Genomic DNA, 22,584 nt, shown 5'->3' with positions numbered 1-22,584 from the left:
CTCCTTGATTAAGGGTATGTGTTTGTTTATACGTAAGCAGTTCGGTTGACTCGGCCGTCTTACGTTGATTTGTGATTACTGTATCGGGTATTGCCACATCCGGATTTGAGCGACGCTGCGTCATTGCTTGATTGCTTGAGTGAGTACCCCAAATAGGTATTCTGTATGGTGATATCGGGCTGACCGGGTGTCAGTTTGAGATAGATAGCACATCATCGCCTATCATCATTCCTCTTCTCTTCCTTTCTACTTGATATCTCCATTCACTTCATACTTCACTCATCGCATCGCACCTCCATATAAGCATCTCTCATCGTTGTATTCAATCTCTGTCATCTCCTCGTATACCTAGTAGACTATAGAATTCGCACAGGATGCGATTCCAGCTAGCCTCAGCTCTTCTATTGCCCTTGGCACTTGCCACCCCCATCACCACTTCGGAAGATGCGACTTTGGCTCCTCTCTCGGAGAATGGCGAACACATCGACGATGCTTACATCGTAGTGTTCAAGAAGGGCATCGATGCGACTCAAATCGCTCTTCACATGACTGGGATCGAGCAACACCATGTCAACGATGTAAGTTGATCTTCACTCACCTGATCACTCAACCATTCACACCTTTATCATGATCATGTGACGATGAGGACCTTTACGGTACTCGCCTCACCTATCATGCTCCCTTGTCAATCCTTTCTTCATCTGCCCACCCATACCCCTCGCTTTCAACCATACATCGCTGACTGCCTATCTTATAGCCCGTGTTCACCTTCTCGGCCAACGGCGAAGTTGAGACCGGTGGTGTCAAGCATGTCTACCAACCTCCTACCGATGATAACGGATTCTACGGTTATGGTGAGTAGCAAGTTCTCGGTTGTCACTGATACCCGCTTCTGCTTTCGGACGCACCGTGCACCCCTCTGCGACCTCTGAGCCTTTGTCCCGATAGAAAAGACAATTATTGACATCATCCCTCACAGCCGGTAAATTCTCCGCCAACACCTTAAACACCATCCGATCTTCCCCCGAAGTCGCCTACGTTGAGCGAGATCAAATCATGAGAACCCAAGACATCCCTCAAGGTGTAGATGACTGGCTCGATTCAGCTTCCGCTCCAGGTTTCGTCGACGAGGTCGCCTCAGACAGCGTTACCACCGAGAAAGGTGCTCCTTGGGGTCTAGCTAGAATCTCCCACCGAAACGAATTAAGACTTTCTACTTTCACCGAATACCACTATGACGCTCATGGCGGAGATGGTGTTACCGCCTACATTGTCGATACCGGTATCAACGTCGACCACGTCGAATTTGAGGGAAGAGCTAAATGGGGTAAAACTATTCCCAAGAACGACGTCGACAAGGACGGAAATGGTCACGGTACTCACTGTGCTGGTACCGTCGCCTCTAGAAAGTACGGTGTAGCCAAGAATGCCAAATTGGTTGCTGTCAAAGTTTTGGGCTCTAACGGATCTGGATCCATGTCTGATGTTGTTGCTGGTGTCTTGTGAGTCCACCTCCGCCTTCCCTGTTATCCTTTTTTTCTGGGTTTTGACGCTGATTTTTCTCAATGTCTCCTAGATGGGCTGCTGAAGCCGCTGCTGCCGAGGCTGCCGCTGCCGCCAAGGAGCTCGCTGCTACGGGAAAGACCAAGCACAAGGGTTCCGTCGCCAACATGTCTCTCGGTGGTGGTAAAGCCAAGTCCCTCGATGATGCTGTCAACGCTGCCGTCGAAGCTGGTCTTCACTTCGCCGTCGCTGCCGGAAAGTGAGTCGCATTTATGTCTTCTTCGCTTGATCGTATCTGACATGTTACCTTTTCCTTCAGCGACAACAAAGATGCCTGTAACTACTCCCCCGCTGCCGCTGAGAAAGCCGTTACCGTCGGAGCCTCCACTCTCGGCGACGAGCGAGCTTACTTCTCCAACCACGGTAAATGCGTCGACATCTTCGCTCCCGGACTCAACATCTTCTCTACCTGGATCGGCGGAAATCAAACTACCAACACCATCTCCGGTACTTCTATGGCTTCTCCCCACGTCTGTGGTCTTTTGGCTTACCTCGTTTCCATCCACGGTACTGAGACGTTCAGCCTTCTCGCCGCCGAAGTTCAATCGGCCTCGACTTCAACTGGTATCTACGGAAAAGCTTATTCGTTATTACCTAAACTCGCTCAAGCCGTGTTACCTGCTCCCGAAGCTGCCGTTGCTCCTGTCCCATCCAAGGATAACGGTCTTACCCCTGCCAAATTGAAGAAGGCTCTTGTCGGTCTTGCCTCAGCTGGTAAATTGACTGGAGATCTCCCAACCGGTTCTCCCAACTTGTTGGCTTACAACAACGCTACCACACACAAGTAAGTCGGCGCAATCCGGCAACCGTCGTCTACCAAGCGTTCGCACAGCAAGCTTGGTGGAACGCGGAGTAGGTAGGGAAGTGTGATAAGAGAAGGTAGTGAGGAAGTGTGTAGAACTGCATTGACTTTAGATAAACCCTCCTTTTTCATCATTGTTCGATCGGATCATTCCGTGTACGCATCAAAGATCATTTTCAACCCAACTCGTTCCTCATCTATATACCTTAGCTAGTCTCAGTGTTATCTTGTACGATATTCCGAAGAAGTCAATGAGCATGTAACATCTGTGGAAGGGCCAGTCTGAGTGGATCGTTTCAGTCTGCATTCTGCACTTTACATTTTCGAATTTGCGTGATGCATTTATGCCGAATTCCTCATAACTGTATTTCTTTATAACTGTATTTCGATTACTTTGGTCATGGTCATCCCTCTTACTTCACTTTCCAACCCATTCACTACCTGTTTCCCTGCCCCTTTTTGTGTAGTCTACTCTGATTCAACTTCAGTCTATGCACCATCTTTACGCAGCCTCAGCTACCATCCCTCTCCATCTCTTTTGCACCTCCACAGCCTCCCTAAAAATCTTATATTTGACATCTAATAACTTCCTCTCCCTTTCTCCAAACTCATCGTTCCTCGGATCCACACGTTTCCCAGGGAAAGTCATGGATACCATAACATCCCATAATCTATCTTTATCATTCTCTCTCGCCCTTTTAGCTTCTTCTTGCGTCTGAATCTCTTTACCCTGAAGTTCAACTGAGATTGAATGGGCGTATTTACCCAACATCGCTGCGCCTAGGACGACCGCCGCGGAGGGCTGAGGAGGTATGATGACTGGCATTTGGAGGACAGTGGATAAAAGCCTCATCAAGGGTCCGTTCTTAGCTTGAGAACCACTCATGTAGATCGAATCGATTTTGTGGCCTTTGGCGTTCATCTCGTCTACAATGTGTCGGGTTTGAAGAGCGATTGCCTAATCAACCCACACACAAGATGAGATTCACCCACGCCAATCATCAGCTGTCTACTCGTCATCATCAACGCTTATAACACAGCTAACCTCTAGAGTGACGTTAAACTTGGCAGCTAGATCACTGAGACTGTCATCCAAGGTTAGACCGACAATCGAACCTTTCATCCTTGGGTCGGCGAGGGGAGATCGATTACCTAAACGCAGGAGTCAGCACTATACCATGAGTGAGATCGGCCAGAAAAGCCAGCTTGTGTCTTTGCGCCACCGGCTTACCGTGCTGTGTGAGACGAATGCAATGTCAGCTTGACGGATTGTGGCTTTGTTGGCGAGATTCGTGACTCACCAAGTCAGGATAGAAATGTAGATCCTTCGTCAAATGAGCTACATGACAAGTCAGCTCTGAGCTAGGAGATTGTCCTGCATGACTCACTTAACGTAGGAGCGTCCTTCTCTTTGAGCATCTCTTCCAATCTTTCTCCCAAGAGCTCGAATGTACTCTTTCCTGTCTTCTTCGAAAGCTCGACCAATTTCGGGTACGCAGGGTGAGTTTGCATCATGAAATCGATGAGCTATAAGCGACAGTTTCTCACTTGTGTGAGCTAAAGCAGATCGCTCGATGTGACATAAGGAGATCGATGGATGATTCGCCTGGGTGATTTTGAGAATGGGACTTGAAGCTTACTTGACCAGTCGAGGATTGACCTCCTTCGTTCATCCATAATCCCGGGAAGACCGCATCTCGATAAGGACCCCACTGTCGATATACCCTGTCAGCCCAACTCATTCGCTATCCGATCGCGCAGCTGTCAGCTTGACTCACAACACTAAGAAGGATGAAAATGTCAGCTACAAGGCATATGTTCTGAGAGAGGAATGGCAAACGACTCACCCCGGTACCAAAATACCTTCCTTGCTTTGCGCAATATGACAAGTACTCGTACCGGCAATAGCAGCTAATCTGGATGAAGCATCTTCCAGCGTGGGTTTGGGTTGATCTGCTCCTGCGGCAGCAGCAACAGTACCGATCCATCCAGCGTATCTAGATATATGTGAAGCCCGTTATCAGCCTTTCATCGTACCCTTACAGCGCTGCACACTATCTCTATTGAATTTTGTGACCCAGACTTACGCATCGATAACACCACTTCCGACAGCAGTACCTTCAACTAAGCCCAATGACTCCGCAGCGGCCTTACTCAAGCCCTTTCCGACCGGTTGACCGGCAGTGAGGACTAAACCGTTTTTGCCGGGAATACCACCCAATTGCTCGAAATCATTATTGACCATTTGTTCAAGGCCTGTTGGAATCATTATACATACATCATCAGCTTTAATGCCTTCATGGCCAGTGTGAAAGGACATAAGCTGAGCTTACCGATCTTGTTGAAGAATCTGGCTGACCATCCATCTTGACTGATCTCTTCTTTCCCACCGTCACATTCGTGTACCATCTTAGCTCCAGGAGGTACAAATGAGCATTTGCAAGTCAAGGAACAGGCTGATCTGGCCAAGGAAGCGGTGGCGTTGTAGGTGAGCCAATCTGGCAGACTGCGCACGAGACTCGTTCAGCTATGCATAATTATGAGACGGAATAGAGCGGAACAAAGAAGAATAATAATTAGTGACTTACTCGAAAAACATGGAGTTCTTGAATTTCTCCTCGTTCATATGCTTAGATAACCATAGAGTCTTCGGGATCTCCATTTCGAGCTATGCGCTGCACATCAGCTGACTCACTCGGAGAATACAAGAATCGACTAGCTAAGGATATAGCCAATTTCGCAATAAAATGCGCCGCCGAACTCACACTCATAGTCTTGCCTACGAACCCCAGAACCCCCTCCCCGGTCGCATTGATCTTCTCAGCCTCTTCTTCCGCTCGATGGTCCGCCCAAAGGATGACATTCCATTCCCCGTCTTTACCCAAGTTCTCATCGCGTTCATCCTCCTCTGTAGCTCCTGTTCTAGATACTGAGACGGGTCTCCCATCTTTGGAAACCACAGCTAAGGAACAGGTAGCGTCGAATCCTACACCCTTGACTTGGGAGGGATCGATGCCTGACTCAGATAAGATCTTCTTGCAGCATTTAGAAAGGGAGTTCCAGATGTTGGTGGTGGATTGTTCGAATATCCTGTGGTCCGTAGGAGATCGATGGGTGAGGGTTGCCTCTGTAACCCAATGAGTATGACACACGTGTCAGCAAAGCCTACACTGCAAGTCAGGCTGGGATAACGTAGAAGCCGTGAAGACATGCATACCCGAATGTTCAGCGATCAACTTTCCATTCTTATCTACTAGACAAGCCCGTCCTGATCCGGTACCACTACATCAAGTACAAGCGCATCAGCCAACGTCACATCGTCCTCCAAACGGATAATTGCTAATTGACTTACACGTCAAATCCAATGTAGTATTCCATTCCGCTCATCTTGTCGTATCAAAATCTATCGTTTCTATTCTATGCCGAGTTGCGAAATGGGATAGTAGGTAAAGAAGCAAGATAGCTAAAATGTTCAGCTTGACTGTATTTAGAAGGACAAGTTGGACAAAGGGATAAAATATTGGGCTTGGGGCTCAGGCGAAGAAAGGAAAGGAAAGGAATCTTCGCTCCACCAAAAGCCCAAACCTTAGATTGAGGCCCCGCAATGCAAGTCATCATACCTCAACCAAAAGCGAAGAGGGGTCCGTTTATGCTTCTTTCTCGGTTAAGCGGTACCATTTTCCCGCTTCATTTCAGCTGTCCTGTTAGGCTCGCAAGTGCCCCACCCCGAGAAAAAAGACATCTGGAGCCTAAGCACCGTGCTGAGTTATCCATGTGGTCGGCTCAATTCTGGCTTCACGATGATTTACGATTCACGATTTACGATTTCAACAGTTCCCAAACATGTGCCTTCTCATTCACCGCAGATCAGTGACTATGCCGTAGCACGCATCAATTACATGGCCAGAGCTTGTCAGTCAATCCAGAATCTAGAAGGCATTTTCGACGCAAAAGGAAATTGCGCATCGTTTCATACCCTTGGCAAACGACATACGATATGCTTTGTACCTTTCTTGCACTCTGTCTGATGGGATCAACGCGGGGATCCGTGCGGTAAGTAAAGCTTGGTGTCTCAAATCACCATCATCAAGAAAACATCGATCATCTATGCACATGTCATTGAGCCTATGCATATGTGTAGACTTGTACATATACATATAAGGCGGTAAGAAGTTGTCAACTGCATGTATCACTTTGCCACTCGAGCACAAGAATACATAAATTTCGTTCTGTTCCAATCCTCGTTCGCAGCAGGCAGAGTCGACCCCAGAAAATCACGTTCCAGGTTTATCTTTTGAACCCGGATATTTTACCCTAGAAAAACAAAGAAGACCGAGCCGCCGTTGACGCGACTTATTGGCGACTAGCGTTGAAAATCAAAATCAACATCACTCCGAACCGCATACTGTCACAGAATTCACATTTTACAGCTCACTTCGACCCTTGATCAAGCTTTTCTTCTCACAGTACGAGGGTAGTCGGAGTCGGACTCGCGCAGGGTGAAGTGGTCGATCAATACTTGGCATTCTGTCAACATAGATTTCAGGACTTTGCACAGTCCACGTTCTTTCAACACGAAGACGAAAAGAGCCCATCAGTTGGCTCAATTGTCATTTTACGCAGTTCAATCGTTAGTTTGAACGAACTACGCTTCTGTTGTCCTTATACTCTTCGCAGATACACCAAGCCTTCTCGTTTTCATCGCATTCCTGATCTATCTCGATCCCATCTTTGGGTAATTACATTTAGTTTGGATTTACCTTACATTTAGATTGATTGATTCATCTTGAAACCTCTTCTCCGTCCCTCCATCATCGTCCTCTTCCATCAATCTTTGGCTGGTCCAAACATCTCTACATCTCTTGTTGATCAAGAAACCACTCGTCTACACCACAACCTCTACACGATACTGCTGGACAGTCAACTAGTTGAATCGCCAACCGAAACAGACTAGAAGATCTGGTAGAACGGTTCTGGACAACTTAGGTACTGGAAAATCGTGAGTACAAATCTACAAAGACACAAACATGATCTGATTACGCCCCTACCGCTTCGCTTCATCTCTTTACCCTGCAATTGTGTATGATATGTATGTACCATTACACGAACCCCCCTTTGGATTCTCATACCACCTCAATTTGCTTTACTGCCAAGCATGCACCGATACGCGCAGATTTGAAACACCTTTGATAATTCTTAGCATTCCCATCTCTGCTGCGAGTACCGCTTCTCCAATCCTCCTTTTACCGTATTCTTTCATCCTTTCTTTCATTTATCAATATCTCGTCATTCATTCATTGACCGACCTCCTGATGTGTGATCAATGGCCTCTCCAGCCAAGATCTGCATTCCCGCGTTCTCCTCAAAATCGCATAACTAACCTTCGTCACTCTTTCAACAGAATCGCATCCATCAAACTTCACTAGCTCGCCCGGTATCTTTCCCTTCTCATTTCGACCTAGACTTTCCGTCTTTCTGTCCCGAAACATTCCCGCCAGCATGTTGATCCCCCTCTTACTCCTCTCGGCAATTCCTCTATCTCTCGCTCATCCTCAACCTAACGCTCTTCCAGCGGAGCCTACGCCCCTAGGCGGCTCAAAGAGAGGTATCACAGCTTCTTTGTCTCACGGAGCAGGAACGATCAGGCGAGCAAAGGGTTACGAAAATGCTAAGAGAAGTACCATACCTCCTCAACGTCTAAAGCACCGTCAGAAGCGACACTCGTTATCGTCTTCGTCTTCAAGTGCCAAGCTAGAAATCAGGGGGGATGATGAAGGACTACCGCCGAGTTGGCTACTATGGGCTGGAGCTCGTGTGGACTCGAAGTATCATGCTGGAGCGGGGGGATTCTCTGCTGCGTACGCGAAGGCAATAGCTAAGCGGGCGGACAACGGGGATGTGCAGTGAGTCCTCTCGTCGTTCCAGCTGACAAAGATCCATTAAACGGTGAATACCACGAGTGTGCCGAAGATGCTGATCACACCTGATTATTTGCAGACTTACAAACCACAACCTCGACACCTCCTACTCTGCGACTATAAACGTCGGTACCCCTTCGCAAAGTCTAGACATCGTCTTGGACACCGGTTCTTCGGATCTCTGGGTTGCTTCTCAGGATTGCACCGCAGGAGCATGTACAAGTATGACCACCTACGATACTGCCTCGAGTAAATCCAATGTCAAGTGAGTCTCCCTCTTCGGCTATCTCGTCGAAAGGGTGACGCCAACGGTATAAACGTTTCTAGCCTGTCATCAGCCTTCTCGATAGAATACGGCTCCGGCACGGCGGCAGGATCACTAGTGCAGGACCTGGTCACACTAGGTGGATATTCCGTGGCTTCGCAGACCTTCGCTTCGTGCGATCAGGTCAGTTCGGGCTTGTTGAGCAGTGGTGTCAGTGGTATCATGGGTTTGAGTTGGCAAGCTTTGGCATATTCCAAGGGTAAGCGGACCTTCCCATTGCCTGTTTTGACGCTGTACGATCTCGTATCGCGACAAAGACTGACTCTTCAATGCGTTTTGTAGCTACGCCATGGTGGATCACTCTCGCCAAGTCCTCCTCGTGGTCGGATCCTCTCTTCGCTTTTCACCTCGCTCGGTACAGAAACGTAGCCGGTGCTAGCTCCGTAGAGACAGATGGCGGTCTCGCTACTTTTGGTTTCTTAGGTAAGCTTTGCTTTCGCCTGACGTAGGAACTTGAAAAGCAGCTGACATGTTGATCTGACAGACTCTTCCCTCTACTCTGGCGACGTCACCTATGTTTCCGTGTCTGGTAATGCTCAGTACTGGCAGATCCCAATGGCAAGCATGACGATGCAAGGCGAGACTGTCTCCCTGGGATCATCAAACATGGCAGCCATCGACACCGGGACCACTCTTATTGGTGGACCCGAATCCATTATAACAGCGATCTACGCCAATATTCCAGGATCTCAACGAATGACCGGCTCATATGCCCCTTACTTCGCATACCCTTGTTCGACAAACGTAGATTTCGAAATCACTTTCGGTGGATTCACAATCAAGATCACAGATCAAGATTTCAACCTTGGTCGATACACCTCTGACGAGACAATGTGTACCGGCGCAGCATACGTGCAGACCCTTGCTTCGACTTCTCCAGTCCAGTGGATCGTGGGAGATGCCGCTTTGAAGAATACATATACGGTCTTCCGATATTCACCTGCAGCAGTCGGTTTTGCCAATTTAGCAGGAGCCGTTACTTCCTCCGAAGCTGCCGCTTCGACCACTATCCCCGACGCCTCAGCTATCGCCGCTTCCACAGCACCCGTCAACGCGACGAGCACAGCCAGCGGATCAAGTAGTGCTGCCGTCACCAGCAGTGCTTCGAGCGTCAGTCAGACTGGATCGGCAGAAGCTCCGCATGTGGTCACCGCGACCAGTACCGTAGAAGCCGGTTCTGAAAGTTCGGGGGCCCCTTCAGCATCTGCAAGCGGGTCATCCTCGGCCGCTTCGAGGGCTCTCGTGATCCCTTCGGCGTCCGCATTGTTACTCGGACTTGTAATGTTGTTCTTGTAGATCCTCCGGGCGAGTGCATAGAAATAGATCAAAACCATCATCATCATCATTACGGACAATCGACATATCGCATAACGTATTACGGCTCGACATCTAGCATCCGCCCAATTAAGATTCATATAGGATTTTAAAGCATGGAGAAGGTATTAATCGGATGATCTTCACGACATAATCAACTATTCCTACCTGCTACGGCTGCTCCATCAATCACTTGATTTAGTGCTTGATGCAGATGACGTGTGGATCATAGTATCTCACGTATGTTACGACACGATCATATAGTCGAATAGATCTGTTCATGATATAGCATATACAGTTACATACATATGCATTGGTTTTTCGCTGGCGCAGTCCATTGAGGTGCTTTGCGTTGTACTGTAAGCTATCTGATTGCGGTGTCCGTGTGAGGCGGATGCATGCCGCATGGCCGATTAATCGAAGAAGCCAAAGGATGTAAACAAGGTCAATGCTTTGAGTATTGGTGGTGCATCCGTCCTCATGCATAACACGCTGCAAGATCGCTCGTGATCGATACAGTACTGTTTAAACAAACTCCCATGATTTTTCAACTTATTACTCTCTCTTTGCTTCATTTGTAAAACAAGAAAGACTCTTTGGAATTGATCCTATAAGTCTTGGTCATCAGCGACTGAGTGACCATACGCAATTCGTAATTTGCAAGTCAGGAAGTGAACGAGCCTACTATACCTGGTCAGATCATTGGCACGGCAAAATGGTAAGAATAGTAAGTCACCGATAACCCCATTTCGATCCGAGAGTAACCGCAGCCATGTTGAGCCGGTCTGATAGGATAGGATAAGGAAAGATTCAAGCTGATTGTCTGTATTCTTTTTGATTCGCTTGCTCAGATGACAATACCGCGAACTCAGACGAAGACGAAGCCGAGGACGAAGACGAGGACGAAAACGCAAACGCAAACGGTGACTGACAGCCAAACTCAGAGTGGGAACGAAGACGAGCATCCTCGTGCGATGCCAAGTGGAAGTGAACCCATTAAACCTAGCACCAGTCAGACTAAGAAGAGGTCCAAGACGTCAAAAAATATCTCGTCTAAATCCTCCAATCCGGACTCGAACAGCTCTCTCGCGCAGCTGGAATTTTCAGTCGACACGCTACCTGCAAGGAATCTCGTCATTCCGAACGAGATCATCCTTCATATCCTGAACTTCCTCGCGTTAGCAAATCACCAGACAACTCTCTTCAATTGTTCCCTCTCATCTAAAAAAGGCAACAAATTGTCTTCTCCTTTCTTGTGGAAGAATCTGCATCTCACTCCGTGGTCCTCCAAGGTCAACGACAATCGCACCACCAAGGCTCAACTCGAATCTGCAAATCCCAAGAAGATATCATGCGGTCACATTGGATCAGGCAAGAAACCCCTCCACCACCTCTTGAAACACGTCGAAACATTCCACCTCGACAGCCACACCCCCGAATGGTGCAATCACACTTCGAACTCTAATCTGAAATTACCCAACTTGAGACTTCTCGAATTGACCGTCACCCCTCATGCCGCAGGACACCGGAAGATGCACATTACCGACCCGTTGTCCCGAGGAACATATGCGGACGGCTGTCGATTACTCAGAGACATTAGACCCGAGGTTGTGGTCTTACGAGACAACTTCAACGCTGGATTAGATCTGTCCAATGGCGCTATACCCAAATCCATCTGGAATTCGGTTGAAGAGCTCATATTGGTCAGCCCAGTTATGGATATCCCGAGTTTGGAGAGAGAACCATTAGTAGCGGATATCCCATTAGGCTTAAAACGAAGTTTGAGAACCCTTACGTGGATCTTCACCCCTGTGAATGCCGAGGAATGGGAGGGGAGAAAGATGTATAGGCTGGATGATCCCCATCGACCGGATTATGGGAATGCCACCCAGGTTGCGCACTTGATACTTCAGCTTGAAGTGGATAAGGTGGAAGAGATTACCTTGGTAAATGTGGGCCTGGTGGCGAAGTTGGTAGAAGAGGACGAGGATGAGAAGTACGAGGAACTGCATTATGATGCGAAGGATTATATATTGGTCAAGATTGCTGAGGAGGCGAGGAAGAGGGATTGGACGGAAAGGAAGATTGGAGGGGTGGTAGATAAAGTGAAGGTGGTGATGATGCGAGAATACATTGAGAGAGGGGCATGGGAAGGGAAGTTTGAAAGACAAGAGCTGGAGAATTGGGAAGAAGGGACGAAGAGGCTTTTCTGAGGGTACAAGAGGGGCTACATTGATATCGGGATTCAACAGATTTAGAAGGGAGGAACACGATACAGTATCATTATATGGCTTTGACATAGGATACAATACTCCTGTTATATACCATCAACGATTATACACTCTGAGTAGTATGCAGTGCATATGCATGTGATATGACGCTATTGAGAATGTTGACTTGATGACTTATATCCAGTTAGCACATGAAGCTTCGCTCGGACCCATTCGAGGTACGACTCATCTTGAACACAGTCGACTGCTCTGTGAGCGTGATGACTCAATTTTTCATTTTCCGTCCTTCCCATGCTTATAACTTTCTTTCTTTCTTTATTTCTTTCTTTCTTTATTTCTTTCTTTCTTTCTTTCTTTCTTTCTTTCTTTCTTTCTTTCTTTCTTTCTTTCTTTCTTTCTTTCTTTCTTTCTTTCTTTGCCTCTACATACGTAGACTACTGTTTCATCCCGTCAGATGAGACTGTCTTCACCTATCCGAATCAACGAGCCCTTCAGTATATCTCAATCGGCTCCCTTTCAAAAAGCCATACATCGTGGTACCTCGCGTACAGTAAGTGTGAGCCTGGCGAGGAGTCCTGGATGATTGAGCTGACGTTATGTTCTCCCTCATATGAAAGGAGAAACCATCGGAAATGTGTGTATTCTCAAGATGCAAGACGATTGTCGCTTCGAAGCAAAGCAATCATGAAGACGACAAAACCGCCCAATCGGCTCGACTGCCTCCGGAGATCATGCACCATATCTTCGGGTTTCTGTCGAAAGATATAAGAACCCTTCGTAACTGCTCTAGGGTATCTCGAAACTGGTACGACATCAGCGCACCGTTCATCTGGGAAAGTCTCATTTTGAAACCCCACTCAAATCATTTTACGCGTGCCGGAGTCGTTGTCGTTGGCAATATCAGCAAATTCAAGGAGCTCAATTTGTCTTCATTCGACAAGCACATATTCAACACATTTCGAAGACTTACGATTCATCGACATCCTGAGAGATGGTGCCGAAACGGCTTGGGAATCCCAATGCCAAATTTGCAGATAGTACGGATTGTATCTGGCGACCACCGTAACGGTGGTAAGATTCACCTCGCATCGGCACAGCAAGACATCGAATGCCATGTCATCAAGGATCTCACTCCCACGATCCTCATCTTTCGCCTTAATATTGAGCTATTATCAGGGTCTTTCGACAGCTTGAACGGTCCAGTATGGTCGAAAGTGGAAGAACTGATCCTCGCTCCCCGGAGATATTATGATTTTCGCGGGTCATGGCCAGTCTCCTCCCCTCAGCTGCCAAGCCCATTGCACACGCTCAAGCATGTCATAGTGCATTTCGCTGATTCCTTTCCCGGGGAATGTCAGTGTCACTTCTCCGCCTCGAAACACGCGGACAACCTTTATTGGCTTGTCTTCGGTATCGAATCATTCCGAGAAACACCCATCATCGTAGTATTCTCCTGTCGTCAAGCAACGAGAAACGACATCATTCAAAAGCTCACGAACGATTTCCGAGTCGCCCTCACTGCAAAAGCAAGACAAGAGGGAGTGATGGAAAACGATATCACCAGAAGATTGGAGCAAGTACGACTGATCTGGAAGGAGAGATACCGAGATGAGGCAGAGAAACGTGAATGCGATCGATGGGACCGATTGCTGGAGGGAATATAGGAGAAGAGGCAACTCAATGCCCCGAAAGTTCTTCCTCTGTATCGTAGTCGCTTTTCATAACTCTACTAGTACAGGGAGATACTAGTGTGTACACACGATCATATCTCGCGCCTTCTCTAAAGTACCATTTATGTGCAGCTAATGTATCATAATGGACTGTAAACGATTGGCTCTTCTGTGCAGTGGTGTAGTGGCTTTACTGTATATCCCCCATATGCCTCTGATCACGTATATTCAACGAATTTGCTATCGAAAACATGAAACGGCTGCATCACTGAGAGTCGCGATGTAATGCAGGTTTACAAGATTAATTCAGGTACCATCATCTCAGTAATCAACCACGCTGTACTTTCGCCACCAGAACCTTTACAAAACTGCTAATCCCCGCATTCGTCTCTTTCCTCTTTCCTCTTCATTATCATTCTCACCATCTTTCATTACCTCATGAATATCTTCATTTGTTCGTGAAGAATCAACATCTTCATCGACCAATATCCCCTTCCGTCCCTCACAATTCTATCAAGAAGTTAACTGAAGAGCCCCTTTAAGCTCTACATCTAGGATGGTACCTCGCGTGAGTCCGGTACAGTCGCTGTGAGTCATTTGAGTATGAGCTGACGTGATATGAGTTCCTCTAAGAAAAAAAGAGCTCAATCGTCTTCCAATCCCCGATCAAGCAAGAAAGCCAAGAAAGTCGACCCCAGAGATAAAGATAAGGTCATCAAAGACGACCACCTCGATACCGCGTGCCCGATCGCTCGACTTCCCAAGGAAATTGTTCATCACATTTTCTCTTTTCTTTCCAAAGACAAATCAGCCCTACGAAGTTGTAGTACTGTATGTCAAGAATGGTTCGACATCTCAGCACCCCTAATCTGGCGACATCTCACTCTGAAACCACACCCAGACACAGACCGGTTCAAGTTTGATAAGATGTACAATGGAGACATTCTCAGCAATGTCAGAACACTCAGTGTTTACCATTATCCCCTAGCGTGGTGCCTAGCTGCACATCACACATCGATCTCAACCAAACTACCGAATGTAAAGATTTTGAGACTGCTCTTCGATGAATCGCACGTTGGTCAGATCCACTCGGAATCAACACCTCTGAAGAACACTCGCCCTAGCGTCTGCCGACTAATTCAAGGTTTAAACCCCACCACCATCGTATTGCGCCTGATGAAATTGGATCGAGCTTTGCTCGCGAGCGGTACAGGCATCACACAATGGATGCAAGTAGAAGAATTGCTCATTGTACCTGATTGTGGTTGCAAGAGCCATAGACCAAACCAGGTCCATCTTCTCGAGAACAACATCCCATTGGACAAGCTTCAATCTATCACATGGTTTTTCACACCGATGTCGAGGTCACTTCATTGCATATCCAAAGATGTCGAGTATGCGGCATATCTGTATCCGCTTCTATTCAATCCCGAACAATTCCTGGACGTATCGATTAGCATGGTGTGGGACTGGACTCCCGATTTGCGTAGTGTAGCTGCGCTAGAGCTTTCTAAAAGGATTGAAACGGCGCTCGCCCGCGAGGCGGCGGATGCGGGGTTCTCACAAAGTGTGATCACAGAGAGACTGAAAATGATACGATTCATAGGATTGAATGGGGTTCGAGATGAAGTGGAAAAACGCGAGATTGAAAGATGGAGAAAATTAGTTGAGGGGAGTTAGGGTGTCACGATGCCTTCGAGGTGATGCTTATATCCTCTCCCATTGCAGGTGTGTGAATCATGCCAACAGTAGCCTGATACTTGGGCAGGGGTATCCTTGTACTGTATTTAGCGCCATTGCCGGACTCGATGGGGAGTTCTCCGATAGGTATCTTGAGATGTATAAAATCGACCAAAAATCAAGTGTCCTGATTATCTGCCCGTCATTAGGGCGGAAGAAGTAGACCACGCCGGATTGCTGTTATTGATGCAGGCGATCAAAGCGCTACCATCAAACGATCAGTTGACTGGACTGCCACAGGACCGTACCTTGATCGCCGGATTGATAGAGCACCCATTCCATCGTTCTTTCCCTTCTCTTCCTCTTTCTTCCTCGTCTCATAGCCCAACTTTTCTGTCGGATCTTTCCATCAACCTCGCTCTCTCATGAACGGTCAGATCCCCATGCGTTGAGGATCTCGGTGATGGGTTATATTGAAAAGCAAGATGGCTCCCTCGGTCTGTATCATATCCAATCATATCATACAGCAATATATCGGTGATCGTTGGCTGCGCTGACGTGATACCACCCCATTGTAGAAGAAAAAGAGCAAGATCCGCAAATCCTCTCGAAAGCTTAAATCAGTCTTTGCTGAAGGCGTGAACGGAGGATCCTCCTCCTCCGGCTCAACATTGACAAAGCAAGTCTCGGAGCTCCAACTTATCCGAACTCCTCCATCTGCTCAGATCACCGATCTTCCCGATGAACTCATCCATCACATCTTCTCTTACTTTTCTTCCGATACCACCAGCCTTCTCAAATGCAGTACCGTTTCCCGTCAATGGCATCAAGCAGCCTCAAGCTCTATTTGGCAACACTTGACGCTTACTCCCTGGTCAAAGGAGAAAGATGAGAACGGTGCGCCGCTTGCCAACGATGCTCATCAATACTTCGGCCAAATCGCTACAACTCAAAGGAGCCAAAGAAGTACGACCGATCAAGTCAGAAAGTTTACTTTGCATCATCACACTTCCGAATGGTGCAAAGCCGGAAAGGGACAGCGCTCCTCCACCTTCAAGCTGCCTAATCTTGACATTTTAGAAATCTACTTCGACGGAAGATGGAAATTCCCGAGACTTCATGCCAAACCCGATTCACCCACCTCAAAGACCCGATACACTGGTGGCGATTGTAGATTGCTTCAAGATATCTATCCCCGTATCATCGTCTTCAAATGCTGCACGGCCCACTGTCATCCACTGTGTGTCCCAGGACTTCCTACATCTTTGTTCAGACATGTCGAGGAACTCATCTTCGTCTCTTCGGATGTCGAACACATCAAACCTGGGAAGCAAATACTGGGGGCACCCGAGTTCCCCTTGGGTCAACTGAAGTCAATCACCTGGATCTTCGCCCCCGAATGGAACAATTTCGCCGGCACGTCGAATCTTTCTCCGTCCCTCAAGTTTATTGCTCAATGTCTGTTCCCGATGCTATTCACGCACCCTCAAACGAGTGATCTGCCGATAACCATCGTCAATCCAGCTCAACAGAGCTGTCAGGCTTATACTACTCGAGAAGCAATTGAAATGATCAAATCCGACCTCACCAAGCAAGCTACTAAGGTTGGGTTCTCGGAGACAGATATCGTTCGTCGACTAAGCGAAGTCAGCCTCGTCAGTATGAAGGCCTGGGCGATGAGTGAGGACAAATGGGAGGGTACATTGGAGAAAGGCGATGTTTTGAGATGGTCAAACCGAATTGAACGCATGGTACGATGGAATTTTCAATGAGATTGAGCGGTGAAGCCCAAAGGGAAGTCTTTCAATCAGGCTGAAATTTCGAATGATAGTGTCCATGGGCTGTGGACCCAGCAAATGACGTATAGCGCCGGTGCGATGGTACTTATTGATTGTGATTGAAGTCATGTATCCTTATGTTGTCCACTGTTCTGAAATGACGCAGACTCTTGAACACCTCGTGATCTGCCGACACCTATGAAGATATACATCAGTCACAAACCAACGCATCCTCGCATGGCATGTTTCTTGCTTGGCGCTGGTCTGCCCAGCACACGCACATGTATTTGTCCGTCTGCCTGCGACGCTGATCTCCTTCGAGTGCGGCATCCTTCAGCATGACAAGCAAAAACAAATCGCAGAGAGACGATCCGAGCGGAATTTGGTGGCTTGAAAACACATTGAGCTTGACCCTGATCGTCTTATCGGTTGTACCTCTTGGTGCGGGGTTAAACTTTATCGACTTTGTTTCATCCACACGCTCGGTGTCATCCGCGTTTCAGGAGTAATTTGTTATCGTTTGTTTGTTGACAACCCTGAAATCACAATAAAATAGCATGGTAGAAGGATTGGAGGATCACATCATCACGACGCTAGCGATGGGATGGGTCAAGAATACATGAGCATCAAGGCCATGCGGAGCAAGGAGGATCAGTAGTGCGGAGTAAGCTAGGTGGGTAGTATAAGACTAAATGGACTGTGCGTAATTTAGTGATTTAGAATGCTCTGAGGTGTGGGGGAGGAATAGACGGAGGGCTGGTGCGTCATCAGTCATCATGTGAGAATGGACCCGGATACGCAGAACGAGCATCTACATGATGCGAGATACGAAGACGAGAGAAAACGTTTGTACTCTTATATTTTGTCAGACCATCATCCCTCCTCGTTATCATCTGTATCGCTATCAAGTGTTGAGCTGGAGTTATGTTGTGGACACTGTAAATTACTGTACCATAACCATATATAGAACCCACTTTGCAGCTCAATCAAGCCAAGTCGCCCAGCATACAAATCGAACGAGAAAACAAATAAGTGGAACACAAGAATATTCGGTTCAGTTGAGATTGGAATAATCCCATCACATAAAGGGACGCCTCTGGGTGAATATCGCTATACGTAAAGAGTGCCCAAACATTCGACCCACCTATAGATCGCTCTTTCGGCAACATCTGATCTCAGAAAAGGCTTGAGCTGGTAGATCAGATACCAATTTCTGCCCCTTCTCCCAAGCTACCCTGTTTGCTGGAAACGTCAAGGGGAGGCGATATTCCTGGAGGATAGGATCAGCGACTCAACAGACATAGTGTATGTACAATCGTCTGTCCCCCTTTTGGTTTTATCAACATTCGTGACGGGCCCAAATTGTTTGGTTGAACTGATCATCTGCTCTCAATAGTGCGGAGCACTCATATATCGACATATTCGTCATCAGCAGTGTGAACGGGTATACGTATAGTATCTTGAAAGACATCTGTTCACAAACACATACATACCTCAACGTCTTCAAGGTACAGATCATCAATCCTGGTGTGCGAGTCGGAGAAAACAAGACCCGCAAGAAGGGATAAAACAGGGTGCAGATCTCGTTAAATTAACCATAAACTCTAAACATTTCGGCATATTCCAAAATCAAAGAACACCGAACATCATCAAAATCAATAATATCAATATCAATATCAAATAATTACGTCCCAACGGAACAGGAACCGCTCCAGCTAGCTGTGCAGTGGTTGTATCACAAAAACATACGACGCAAGTCTTTCAGCATTCACTCACAGGTGGCCGGCTAGTCTCTGTACGTTAGCTCAACCGGGCACACAGTAAAATCGCTCTGGTATCCTCTCGCGAAAGGATCCGTTCAATATGGAGCTCGAAATTGGTGTCCCATCACATCGGACAACTTCCCCGCCTCATACACAGCTACAAGCCAAACGTTCATTTCTATCGAAGCTTAGACGAGCTTCTTCGTCAGCTTCCACCTCGACTTCGACTTCACCGTACGGTCAAGCTTCGCATGCAGCTTCGACTTCTGCGATACCGACCAGCAGCAATATACGGCAGAATAGCTCAACTTCAGGTTCCGCGGCAGCTGTAAAGAAGAACCAGGTCGGTGTACCGATCATGATGGGCATCAATCGATCCGAGGAGATCTTTGGGCCTTCGACTAGTATAAAGCATGGTTTTGGGATAGAAGATGAATTGGAATGGGAAAGAGTAAGGACGTTACCTAGAGTCAGACTTGTTCCTCCTCCCGAGGGTAAGTGAATCATTCTTCCACCTTTATACGTATCGTCTGCGGATCATGTTAATCGGGCATGTGTTACAGAACAAACGGAGCCAATCATGTTATATCCTCCTCCTCATATGACCAGACCGGCAACCCCACCACCAGTCCTCCCTCATCCCTTACTCTCGCCGCCGACCTCTCCGCCAACCTCCCCGCCCAGGAGACCAGGCTCACCTCCACAATCCCCGCCCAGACGTCCGATGAGTATATACTCGCAATCACCTACTTGGGCTGGAATGGCAGACGGATTTGTCATGCCTCCTCCGAAATTCTCTCGAAATTCGGTGGGCTGGTCATCGACCGCTTTTGGAGGCGGGAACATCGTCATGCCTAAAAAGAGGGAAGAAGTGGCCGAAGATCGTCGCAAGCGGATGAGCGGGATCAACATGACTTTGGACAACGGTAGTAGTCCACCCACCTCTCCTCCGCTTATTGTGGTCAGTGGAATGATGAGGAGTCTGGAAAGCCAGGAAGAGATCGCCGCAAATAAGCGGATGAGGGTAGGGAAGGAGGACTCAGCAATGGACGTCATCGGAACTACGAGCGAAGAAGGTGCTAGTGGTATTGTAAAGGCGGAAGCGAGCGACATCATTACATCGCCGGAAGCAATGGAGATCGACCGAGTGCCTACTCCGCCTATAGTGTCAGATCAACCCGCATCGCCAACCTCTGCCCCGTCGTCGGCTGTTCCCTCAAGCGAGACGGCCGACTCTGCATCATCTGTCCAAGCGCCCATTCCTAAGTCCGTTCGAAGATCCAGAGCATTATCGCTATCAGCTGCTCTCTCTTCATCGTCATTGAAGAATGCCGAAGTGCCGCCGCTGCCTGACCTGCCAAGACCACAGATTCGAAAACAACGCTCGCTCAAGAAATTCTTTTTCAGTTCGTCCACTCCTCCAGATGCTTTGAGCTCTACATCTTCTGTCCCGCCTGTACCACCTTTACCACTTCGGGAGCGGATCTCGATAGACGACGACAATTCTCACAAGGATGAGAAACCTCACAAAGGCAAAAAGATCCTGCAGAGAGCAGAGTCGAAGCCATCTCTCAAGATCGATACCAAAACTTCCAAATCGTCATCTTCAGCTGAGCCATCTCCGTTGACCCCCGCTTTGTCGACTGGGAAGACAGATATGTCCGCCGTCATGAATACGCCTTCCTCCGCATCTGTCCAGCCAAGAGGTCTGAGTAAACGATTCTCGCTGTCCAACATGTCTCAGGCATTCAAGAAGAAATCGCATTCGATGCCGATATCTGCTACCTCTTCTGGTTCCCCTGTACCAATGGTTCCTGCCTTACCAGAAGCATATAAGAAAGGTAAAAAAGCCATCAATAGCAAGGAGCATTCCTGCTCAACCGGACCTATGATAGGAAAGAGAGCCAAGACACTGAATTCGGATCAGAATGAGTCTGTGGTCACAGCCTCGGCTTTACCTAGAAGGAGCGAATCCTTGAAAGCCATTCAATCGCTCACGTTCCTATCTGACGAAGAAACAAACGATACCGATCCCTCCACCCCTTCATCTTCATCGATTATGGTGGAAGAGCCGCGAAGTCTTCTACCAGCCTTCGAAGTACCCGAATCGTCGAGCCGTCGGACGGAGTCGCCAACACAGGGCAGACCCAGTACTTCCGACCAATCTATCATCTCGATTTCTACTATTGATATCGATGACATCGATGGCGATCTGGAGGATGAGCATGAAGTGATCCATGCTCAACTTATGCATGTTTCGCCTCGAACCCGCCGAGATCCTTCTCAAGCACTCTCATTACAGGAGTTCCTAGCTTCGCCACCGGGTAAAACGACCAACGTGGTCATCGTGCCCCCGCAAGGGCTGAGAAGGAGTGTCGAAGCTGTTGTGATGCTGGGTAATCCAATGCTGCTCAACTTACAAAGCCCTCCAACAATCACCTCTCATCAAGAGAACGATGAAGCTGAAGGTGAGGAAGAAGCTACTGCCGTAGTTCAGATGGAGGAGAAAAGACAGTCCAGAGTCCTAGAAAGGCGGGGCAGCGAGACTGAATCGGAGGAAGAGATCAGCACACCGATGGAAGAGATGGTTGAGATGTTCCCTGACCATCAGGACGCAGAAGCAGAAGAGCAAGATGAACCCACGCCGAAAGCATCTGCTTCGCGGATCTCACAAACCACAACAGGTCTTAATGTAGATGCAGATAAGGCACTAGAAGGGGAGGGCGAGCAAGGTCTGGCAGAGATAGAATCATTGCCTAGCGATATGGTTTTAGTTGAAACTCCACCTCAATTACCCAATATCCCTTCGGCTTCAACTGCGACTTCGGCGGACTCCTCAACGGGCAGTAATGGCGAGCCCAAGAAAAGGTTCGCCTCACCCGAAGCTCTATTGAAGCGATTACATTCCGCTCGAAAACAAAATCAACATCAGTCCACACCGTATAATCATCATAGTAAGAGGGCATCAAAATCAAACAAAGATGGTCAGGGGAATAGGGATTCGTTGATTTTTCTGCAAGATATTCCTCTTCCACCACTTCCTGCTGGGAGCGACCAGTTGGAATTCTCGAGCCTGAGTAGGGAGATGCAATTGAGAAGTCTGAAGTTCGAGAGTCTCGGATTAGATTTTCAGGACTGGAATGAAGCTCAACTTGAGGAGCTATTAGCTGGCGCTTAGCCGGTTCCCTTTCGAATCGACGGGGAGTCTCGTTGCGACACTCAATTTGGTTATGTATTCCTAGGACATTAATTTGTATACCCATAAGCTCGATCAGTTGTATCTCTTTACTTGTTTAGCCTTGTTCTATCTTCAACTTTTAACGATTATCACGGACTACGGATTACAGATTACGACGAGTAACGGACAAATGGACAATTCTTGCCATTTCTGATATTGTCATGGACACTATAATGCATTTTGTATCAGGCTGAACATCGCTTTCGAGGAAACTTCCGTTGATCTAGTCTACGACAGCTGTCTCGTTGTTCTCAGCGACTGTGTGAGCCTAAGCAGAAGAGGTCTCATTGGCATAGACAGCG

General features: G+C 47.7%; 6 protein-coding genes across 6 annotated transcripts; 5 read left to right on the top strand and 1 right to left on the bottom strand.

Moving 5' to 3' along the window:
• Positions 1 to 374: 374 nt before the first annotated feature.
• I303_102025 (uncharacterized protein) lies at positions 375 to 2,351 on the top strand (the record flags this gene model as incomplete). Its single annotated transcript, XM_018405189.1, has 5 exons — positions 375 to 578; positions 758 to 854; positions 980 to 1,502; positions 1,577 to 1,762; positions 1,823 to 2,351. The coding sequence occupies 5 exons, from the start codon at positions 375 to 377 to the stop codon at positions 2,349 to 2,351; spliced, it is 1,539 nt and encodes a 512-aa protein (XP_018265470.1).
• A 516-nt stretch (positions 2,352 to 2,867) lies between these two features.
• On the bottom strand, positions 2,868 to 5,752 carry I303_102024 (uncharacterized protein; the record flags this gene model as incomplete). Its single annotated transcript, XM_018405190.1, has 12 exons — positions 2,868 to 3,323; positions 3,411 to 3,517; positions 3,663 to 3,704; positions 3,754 to 3,892; positions 4,006 to 4,090; positions 4,213 to 4,362; positions 4,453 to 4,621; positions 4,699 to 4,871; positions 4,954 to 5,033; positions 5,131 to 5,492; positions 5,583 to 5,647; positions 5,718 to 5,752. The coding sequence occupies 12 exons, from the start codon at positions 5,750 to 5,752 to the stop codon at positions 2,868 to 2,870; spliced, it is 1,863 nt and encodes a 620-aa protein (XP_018265471.1).
• A 2,112-nt stretch (positions 5,753 to 7,864) lies between these two features.
• I303_102023 (uncharacterized protein) lies at positions 7,865 to 9,904 on the top strand (the record flags this gene model as incomplete). The annotated part of the gene is made up of 5 exons (XM_018405191.1): positions 7,865 to 8,268; positions 8,363 to 8,548; positions 8,611 to 8,807; positions 8,891 to 9,031; positions 9,093 to 9,904. The coding sequence occupies 5 exons, from the start codon at positions 7,865 to 7,867 to the stop codon at positions 9,902 to 9,904; spliced, it is 1,740 nt and encodes a 579-aa protein (XP_018265472.1).
• An 869-nt stretch (positions 9,905 to 10,773) lies between these two features.
• I303_102022 (uncharacterized protein) lies at positions 10,774 to 12,135 on the top strand (the record flags this gene model as incomplete). Its single annotated transcript, XM_018405192.1, has 1 exon — positions 10,774 to 12,135. One exon carries the CDS (start codon positions 10,774 to 10,776, stop codon positions 12,133 to 12,135), a length of 1,362 nt encoding a protein of 453 aa, XP_018265473.1.
• Positions 12,136 to 15,988: 3,853 nt separating this feature from the next.
• I303_102021 (uncharacterized protein) lies at positions 15,989 to 17,275 on the top strand (the record flags this gene model as incomplete). Its single annotated transcript, XM_018405194.1, has 2 exons — positions 15,989 to 16,000; positions 16,082 to 17,275. The coding sequence occupies 2 exons, from the start codon at positions 15,989 to 15,991 to the stop codon at positions 17,273 to 17,275; spliced, it is 1,206 nt and encodes a 401-aa protein (XP_018265475.1).
• Positions 17,276 to 19,144: 1,869 nt separating this feature from the next.
• I303_102020 (uncharacterized protein) lies at positions 19,145 to 22,222 on the top strand (the record flags this gene model as incomplete). Its single annotated transcript, XM_018405195.1, has 2 exons — positions 19,145 to 19,538; positions 19,608 to 22,222. The coding sequence occupies 2 exons, from the start codon at positions 19,145 to 19,147 to the stop codon at positions 22,220 to 22,222; spliced, it is 3,009 nt and encodes a 1,002-aa protein (XP_018265476.1).
• Between the last annotated feature and the right edge of the window lie 362 nt (positions 22,223 to 22,584).

This window comes from Kwoniella dejecticola, chromosome 2, assembly GCF_000512565.2.
Source record: "Kwoniella dejecticola CBS 10117 chromosome 2, complete sequence".
NCBI lineage: Eukaryota > Fungi > Basidiomycota > Tremellomycetes > Tremellales > Cryptococcaceae > Kwoniella > Kwoniella dejecticola.
This window is presented reverse-complemented; position numbering and strand designations above follow the sequence as displayed.